The sequence below is a fragment of the Myodes glareolus genome, chromosome 4 (genome assembly GCF_982192425.1).
Source record: "Myodes glareolus chromosome 4, mMyoGla1.1, whole genome shotgun sequence".
In the NCBI taxonomy this organism is placed as follows: domain Eukaryota; kingdom Metazoa; phylum Chordata; class Mammalia; order Rodentia; family Cricetidae; genus Myodes; species Myodes glareolus.
Window position 1 is genome coordinate 57193048 of NC_142029.1, and position 8877 is coordinate 57201924.

Sequence of the window (8877 nt, forward strand, 5' to 3'; positions counted from 1 at the left end):
TGACACATTTGCAGTCTGTGAACCTCCCACCCATACATGATCAAGCACTTGGGGGCAGTTGGGTGAAACAAACTTGTTTAGGGGAGTGAAAAACCCTGTGTTTTTTTTTTAAATCTTCTATAAATAATAGCCTCCAGCATTTCAGGAAGTGTCTGTCTTCGGGCAAGGGCTAGCAGAGGCATTTTTTGTTTCAGGGATCTCTTTAAGCACAGTAATCAAAAGTTAAAATGGCTGGGAAGTGATGGCACACACCTTTAATCCCAGTACTCAGGAGGCAGAGGCAGATGGATCTCTGTGAGTTTGAGGCCAGCCTGGTCTACAAGAGCTGGTTCCATGACAGAATCCAGAGCAACACAGAGAAACCATCTCAAAACACCAAAACCAACAAACAAACAAACAAAAATTAAAAAAAACCCACACAAGACTTAAGAAGTAACTTTGGCTCTCACAGCAACCTCGGTCCTCTTCCTTGGGGATCCTATAAAGTCTTGCAGCCAATAAGATCAAAATGTGCTGTGTGCTTAGTAACATTCTCTGTTGAACAAAGACATCATAGTGATGCCCCTCTCAGAGTTCAGGGAACATGTTGTATGTCAGGTGAAAGCACCAATGTAGTGGCCTGAAAGCTCGCTCTCTCTCTCTCTCTCTCTCTCTCTCCTCTATCCCGCCCCCACAGACAAAACTCTCTCTCAAAAACCCATTTATCCACCACCACATACTATGTTCTTTATATTTTATTAATTTATAGTGATGTTGGAATTAGAAACATTGCTCTGAGAAAAATCATTTTGCCGTAAGAAATGAGTTTGAGTTTGTTGGATGGCAAGCCGGACTTCACAGAGATCTGGTATCTTCGGCTTCTCAAGAGCAGTGAACTAAAGGGCCATAAAATGGCTTTCTTCAGTAGCTGTCCTGTCTGTCTGTCTGTCTGTCTGTCTGTTTGTTTTTCAAGTCAGGGTTTCTCCGTGTAGCCCTAGTTGTCATGAAGAGACAGTGAAGAGAAACCACTCCAGCAGGTGAAGGGATGGCTGCGAAGAAGCCAAGAATCATCGACCACTCCAGGCTAGGAACCATCTTCTCCCACGAGGGTACTTGTCAGTTCCCCAGAGAGCATCTTCAACTGTCCAGAAGGACGAACACAGGCACAAGTCTTCTTCAAATTAAGGGAAGGAACACAGGAAAAACAAACAAACAAACAAACAAAAAAAACGGCAGCAAAGCAAAGCCACTGTTGCCTTGGCTTAGGAGAAAAAGGGATGCTGTTGTTCTTAGAGGGAACCACCTATGCCAAGGAGGGCAACATGGAAAGTTTGAGATGAATCCCAGAACTGGAAGAGAAATTTCTGTTTCTCGAAGGCAGTTTTTTAACTTCAGGGATGAGATCTAGTGTCAGCACCCTTCTCGAAGTCTTTGTCTTCTCCCATGCATGGTGTGCAGTGAAAAGGAGAAAAGCGCTTGTGTGCGTGCATACAGCCTCAATGGTAGGTTACTGGGTACCCTGAGGCACCCTGGGAATCAAGGTGCCATTTGTTGAGGCAGAAGCCGTTCCTTTCCTAGAAGAGGCGCCTCTGGGCCTTGCACCTAGGTCGTGGAGGCTTCTGCCGACTCTGAGAGGCCTGTTTTTGGTGACTTGGAGGAGGAGATGGAGGGAGAGGCTGCAGTGGCGAGCTAGGCAGAGGGCACAGCATGCTGCCTTTGAGGCTCCAGAGAGACCAGGGAGCATATCTTCCTGCACTAGGTGGGCAGCTTGCACTCCAAGGACATGGCATTTGACCCTGAAACAGGGGGCTGAACACGCCCGTGAAGGGGGAAAGGATTTCTGGGGCCATGCGAGTTGGAGCATTCATCCACGAAATCACGAAGTTTTCTTGAGAGTCTTCCTGTGCAAAACTTTGGTTGTACGATAGAGATGGACTATTGAATCCCTGGTGGAAGGCAAAGACGTCATGGTCCTGGGGCATGTTCAGGACAGCGTCTTCCTGCATGCTAGCGGGCCAGAACACAGGCTGTCCAGGTTGGGAGGAGGCTTGGAGGCCCTCGGGGACTAGTATAATGGTGTGTCCAGGTAGGGACACTTGCATGACTGAGGTCGGTTCCGGCTCCAGCAACAGGTCGACGCCTTCCAGCTGTAGTTTCATGGCACAGCCAGTGGGAATGACCACCATGGAGGTGAGCTGCTCGCTGTCAGGCCTGGAGAAGGCTTCCAGGTCTGGCTGTGCCAGCAACCAGCAGGCAGGCTCCTGGAGGCGGCGGCGCTTGGCAGGCATGGGATCTTCCGGCTGCGGGCCCCAGCGGGGCATCGGGTAGGCACTGGGTCTTCACGGCCGCATTCCCAGAATTTTGGTGCCAATGCGCTCTTGCCTCTCGGTTGCGGGTGCCGGTGCACGACAAGGTCCGAGGCAGGTCATGGACCTGGGCGCTGCAGTTCTTTGCTCAGGAACAGCTGTCGTCTGGTTTCTGCGAGACACTCTGTGGACTCTCTGGGACAGAGTGGGTGCTGCTACCAGGATGACTGGCTGCTGATCAGGCGCGGTGGGGAGGATCTGACTTTCTTATATAAGCCTTGCTTCCAAGGAAGCCCCGCCCGGGCATGGGAGGGGCCTAGGGAGGTAGAGACACCCCAGCCTCACCTTCAGGAACCCACCAGTGTGCATATGGGCATGAGTGTGACCGCCTGCGTGCTGTGTGTGTGTGTGTGTGTGTGTGTGTGTGTGTGTGTGTGAGGTTGTTGTTGTCGTTGTTGGTAGTGGTTCAGAGAAGGAATCAACCTTTGGATGTCTATGGTCTGTATTGCCTTTATTTTGTCAATGTACATACAGAAACACATGAAAACTCTTTTCCCACCCCCTACCACAGTCTCGTGAATGCCTTGTCCCACCCACACCTAAGTAGTTCTAGAGATTTTCTTAATTTGCAAAGCAAATTGAAATGGAAATTACCAAAGTGACAGCTGCGGTTTTCACTGGAGGTCAAGGTTGGTAATACAAGTGGATACTTTTTTTTTTTTTAATATGGCTGTTTGGAATTGAAAATCGACAAGGACATATATCACTGAGTGTAAATAATTGATCTAAGACAATACCTCAATGATAGAGTGTTTGCCTGCATCCTGGAGGCCAATGGACTTGAGCCCCCCAATGAAATCCACAATGAACTAATGTGAGGACTTTAGGACGCCTTTAATCCCAGGATAAGGGAGACAGGGAGGAAGACTGGCAGTTCAAGGCCAGCCTGCTACTGGGTGTGTACTGATCCAATCTGTGTGCACAGTGTATTCAAGGCTAGCCTGCAAGCATGAAATCAAGTCTTCAGGATTTAGTTCACAGATCCTCTCAGTTCAACACCTGCTTGTTCAACATTCATACCCTTTCCCTCTGGTGTTTGCTCAGGTCTCTACGACTACTCCTAACTGTCCACTTAAGTTAGTACCGTGCCCTACTTGTGTACAGCAGCACAATCAATCCCCCCTCTGCCAACAAAACTTCCTGATATTTATATTGCTCACAAATCTGCAAATCCGGGCAGAGCTTGCCCGAGGGGTAGTTCATCTCTGCTCTTTCTCATACTAGCTGGGGTGGCTCTAAGACTGTGGCTGTGGTTAAGTGAAGGCTCATTCTTTACACTTGCCAGTTGATGCTGGCTTTGATAGGGATCTCAGAAGTGGAAGCTATCAAACCTTCCTATGAATGCCCAACTTGATCATCCTGGTATCTACATCTCAAGATGGCACACCCAGGAGTGACAGAGCCAGTGAAAACCATGCCACCATTTCTAACTCTTCCTTCAGAGGCCCACGCTATGTTTCTAACTCACTTTGTTCTTTAAACGCAGATAGCTGTATCAGCCCTTATTCCACAAGTGGTGAATTGGGTTCCACATTTTTAGGGAGGCATAGCAAACATTGCCAGCAAGTTTGCCCACCGTGCAGAGTGCCTGAACAAGATGACAGAACAGTGCCTTGTTCTCACATCAGATGGGGAAAGGACGACTGTAGGCAATGCATCAGGGAACGTCCAATCCCCTGATCTTGGGATCTGGAGGTCTGCAGGGAGATCTTTCTGCAGGAGGGACCTGAGCTGTGGCAAGGGGAGAGAGCACTTCTGGGGAAGAGCCCAAGGCAAAGCTATGAAGGTGGGTTCTTGCATGCTGAGGCTGTTGAGTGACAGAACGGCTTAGCACTCGTAACTGGGTGGTAAGAGAACCTATGTTCTTTTCCTCCACAGTAGCTCCAGAAAGGCGATGAGAGGCCAGTTCTCCTCACAGAGCCAGGCACCCACCGGCTCTTGTCTGATACTAGCAGGGTGGCTTTGCACGTGACTTCCCTTTCCTGAAAGTTAGTTTCTCTCCCATAAAGTGAGTTTGGTAATATCCACCTTTCAGCGTCGCTTGGGGCTTAAGTGATGACCCTCCTGAAGGGATTAGCCTTTTTTGGGTGCAGAGAAGATCTAGCGAATGGTACGCAATACAATAGGGTGTTTTACCCGTTTTCATTACAGCCTTCATTGCCTCCCCCAAAGAACTTTATAGCTGGAAAGGGCAAGGATAGTGGTTATGGGCACAGATAGGGAACAGAGAAGCTCAAGGGAGCAATGCTAGATAGAGGTGGGCGGAGAATGTCTGGTCCTCCCGTTAGGAGGGACTGCTCACTGCAGATCAGAGTTTCAAACCTCACTCAGCGCTCAGCCGTGTTTTCCCAGAGGGACGCTAGGTGGCGCTGTGGGACCGCGATGGGTACCCAGGCGGGCCCTAGGGGCCTCCCAGAAGGTTCTGCCTTGGGCACCCTTCCAGGCGAGGCCTCAGCAGGCCTGCTTGCTCCAAGTTCCAGTCATTTTCCCTAGGGACAAGGAGCATCCTTTTACATGCTGTCTCATATTACCTTCTCCACTGGCTTGGAGGTCAATAGACCTAACTCTTCCCTCCTCCTAGCCAGAAGACAGGTGTGTCCCAGTATTAGAGGTGGAGGGTACAAGAAGCTCCCTCCGGGAGAGAGGGTGGCCTAACTGTAAAGACCTTTTTTTTTTTTCCTCCTAAACACCAAAAATTCACAGACTCTCCTTTCTGGTTTTGAAATTTAATGATAAATCTCCATGGTCTACAACTTTTGGGACCTGCCTTTTCTACCACATCTGTTTGAGAGGATTTGTCATGGATCTTTTTTTGTTTTGTTTTTCGAGACAGGGTTTCTCTGTAGCATTGAAGCCTGTCCTGGAACTAGCTTTTGTAGACCAGGCTGGCCTCGAATTCACAGAGAGCCGCCTGCCTCTGCCTCCCAAGTGGGGGGATTAAAGGCGTGCGTATGCCACCACCACCACCCTGCTGTCGTGGGTCTTTTAAAGTGGAGTGGATAAGAAACAGAAGCCATCAGGAGTCCACGGGAGTGCAGTCTCCGCAAACCCTAATATCGCTGAATAGCTGGGAGTGTCACGTGGAAGTCTTGGGCCTAATTTAGACCCGGCAGCATCTGTGTTAAGGAGATCACCATGCAGACACAAACAGTAACCAGCTTCAGCAGGCTTGGGGAAAAGTACCCTGTGGCTGGGTAGACACTGGGTGTTGAGAGGGCAGAGGAGGACACGGGAGGTTAGAAGAGAACGGGACTCCCAGGAGCCGAATCAGGACTGGAACAGTGCAGGCAAGTGGGACCCAGCCTTCGTGGCTGAAAGGAGATGACAGAGCCCATTCGGATGTCTTCAGTGCCAGGAGCCTAAGGCAAACCCAGTGCTGACACCACCAGGGACTACTGTGATTCCCAGTCCCCATCACAAGGACCCTGCAGCAGCTGAGAAGGGTGGGGATGGAAAGCGGCCTGGAGACCACAGAAACCACGGTTTCACCCTGCCCTTGATGGGACTGAGTCATGGCTCCTCCGGCTCTTCGTGACCCTTGAAAAGAGTAGAGAGTCAAGATGACCTCATGCTTCTGTCTGTGAGGGGGAGGGCTGGCCAGACACAGCGATCGTCCCACCCAGTGCTATTCACATGCACGTTCCTGTCTGCGCTGACGCGACAAAGTGTCCCCATGGCTTCATCTCCCAGCCCCAAGAAAGGCAGGAAATCAAACTCGAAGTCCATCCGCAACGTCTCAAGAGAAAATCTGGTCTACGGAGCCCAGGGCAGTCCCAAGACACACGCACACACACACTCGGGCGTGGAATGGAGAGCCTGCAAGGGAAGTCCCACGAAACCGTAAGGCCACATTCTATGTCTACATGCCAGCTTGCAATGCTGCGGCAGCCAGCCTGGCCTCACCGTCTCCCTCCACCACAAACTTGTGGACTGTCCCCCAGAACTGTCCTTGGAACTGTCCCCTGGAGGCCTTGGCTGTTGCTGGGGGGTTTTGGGAAGAGATGCAATGAAGAAGAATCTGAAATTGCTTTATCTGCCCGCAGCTGATAATCTCCTGAGACGCACACGCTCACAGTGGCCAGGGCTTTGGATAGCTGTGGAGGACAGGTCCCTTGAATACAACTCTGAGCCCCAGCCACAGAAAGAGGAATGTGACAGACACCAGGGAGGACTGAGTGGCCTGTAGACCCACGTGTGAGAAGCCTCCAGAAGACAGACGGAGTCTCTGTTCATGCCTGATGCTCCTACCTCCTTCTGCTGATGGCAGAAGTTGGGGGACACTTGGCTTATGCTGTTGGCACTTAAGATGTAGGTTCATAGATTCTGGAGGCATTTTGCATGTCATGTGATTTTCTTATGTTAGAGCCTGGCAAGGCTCCAAGTCAGGAAAATGTCAAAAGTCTCCTTCTGTGTTCCCTGTTCCCCTTCTGGGGCTCCTGAACAGCCCCCAAAGTTTGCTCTGTCAGCCCATGTTTCCATCTGCAGAATGGGGCGAGAGCACTCAAAGCGGCCCTTGGGGCTGTCACGTGATTAGTGGGTAGCTGTAAGGAGACCCGGGGAAGGGCAGTGCGCCATTAAGTGAAGGGCTTTTTGCTCCCTAGTGGAAAAAAAAAAAAACAATGTGTTCTTAAGACACACAAGCCAAACCTCCACCCTCAAAGCCAAGTGAGTTCAAGACATTGAGCCCAAAGCAAACCTGAGGGGTTTGCGGAGGAGGCCTTTGAAGTGAGGGCTCCCCCGCCCTCCCTGGCTCTGGCAGCTCCCGCGCAGCCCGGCCTGATGAAAGAGAAGAAGGACTCTGTTGTGGTTTGACACATGCCCCAGATGTCAGGTTGCAGCTCTGTTCAACAATTAGCTCTCAGAGGTGGCAGCTGTGTGCAGTGAGGAGCCCAGGTCCCAGTGCCAGGCAGACCCCATACTCCCCTCTGGGGCGCTATCCAACTTTTCCAGTAACCTGGAGATGGCACCGGCACAGGTTTCCTTCTCAGGGTAGTCAGGCTGAGCAAATGGTCACTGTGTCCACAGAATGCGAACCTCAAGTAATCAACAAACAATTTTTCAGCCCGAGTGTTTCCCATGTGACATTTTAGTATATACCTGTATTAAAAATAATATTCAACATTTATTTGGGATTCAGTTTTAACTGGTCATGCTGTATTTTATTTGGCAAACTTATTCTTTCAAGAGATTTCTTTCATAAGCAGTCACAAAGGTGGAGGGGCTTTGAAACTGAAAGCGCTTTAGGAGTGTAGCATAGGGGACACTCAACCGCAAGCAAAAAGGTTGCTCTTTTCATTCTGCATTTCCAACCTCCCCTTTTCCTCCCCATTCCTCTGGGGTCTCTTCCTCTCTGGCGGGCTCTCCTGTCCTCTGCACATCTATGTCCCTCTGACTTTCACCCCCCTGTCCCAGGAGTCTGAAGAATTCCATGTAGGTACTTAGGGGCTGTTGAGGTCATTCTCTGCTCTGCCCTTCCTGGTTTCTAGTCATTGTGGGTTGGTTCTGACAAATTATTACGGCCTATTCTATGTCTATTATAAGAAATAGAAATCTGTTCCTCACAGTTCTGCAAGTCACATATCCAGGGTCAGGGTCTAGCATGAGTTCTAGAGTTCTAGGTCTGTGCCTCCTCAAAGACAGGGTCTTTCCTAGTGTGTTCCTATGGCCTTCCTCGGTGAGAACTTATGGAGGGACGGGAATGTTACCTTCCTCTTCTCTGTTTGTGTACATGTGTGTATGTGCACGTGTGCATGCATGGGTGTTCATATGTGTGCCTGAGTGTTCATATGTGTGCATGTGAGTTTGTATGTGTGAATGTGGAGCCAGAGGATAACACCAGGTGTCATTTCCCAGAACCCTCCACCTTGACAGTGTTTCTCACTGGGGAGTGGAGCTTACCAGTTAAGCTCTGTCAACCCACCAGTGAGCTCCAGGGATCTACCTTGTCTCCTTGGTGTTGGGGTTGTAGGTACACCTTTCTACGTGGGTCCTGGGACTCGAACTCAGGTCCTTTGCTAGCTGAGCTATCTCCATTGTCCCTTCTCTTCTTTTTATGAGGCCACACAATCTTGGGGACTCTAGGACCCCACCAGCGCTTTATTACCTCTTGAAGATCTTATCCCTATTCATACTGCGGCTTAGGGTTTCAGCATATGAGTTTTGGGGAGAAGACAATTCTATCCACAACACCCTGCCCCAACCCTGTTATCAGTGTGGACTGGACTTGTGACTGTAGTCAACAAGAGGTGTCTGTAGGTCAGCGGAGATGGGTTCATGGGTCCATTTAACAGCCGTAGTGCGGTGTGTGCTCTGCTACAGAAGCAAGAACCTAAAAAAGATTGCTTGCCAGCTTGGAGCCCTGGCATCTCCCCACTCCCTGGGAACGATGTATGTAGCCCTATTTCAAAGATGCTTCTGAGTGGAAAATGAATTGATGTTTAAAAAAAAGAAAAGAAAAAAGAAAAAAGCCTCCTGCCTTGACCGACTGGAGACACCTGCTGGTCTCACTGCCTCTTACCCTGCTCTGATATAC

General features: G+C 50.0%; 1 protein-coding gene across 1 annotated transcript; it reads right to left on the minus strand.

The window, feature by feature from the left end:
* Window positions 1-679: 679 nt before the first annotated feature.
* LOC125412044 (proline-rich protein 23A3-like) lies at window positions 680-2445 on the minus strand. The gene has a single exon (XM_048452588.3). It carries the CDS (start codon window positions 2298-2300, stop codon window positions 1554-1556), a length of 747 nt encoding a protein of 248 aa, XP_048308545.2. The 5' UTR covers window positions 2301-2445; the 3' UTR covers window positions 680-1553.
* Window positions 2446-8877: the final 6432 nt, after the last annotated feature.

What these genes read in the sequence shown, in the direction of transcription:
- LOC125412044 (XM_048452588.3), bottom strand. Translation starts at nt 2,300, where the DNA reads ATGCCCCGCTGGGGCCCGCAGCCGGAAGATCCCATGCCTGCCAAGCGC.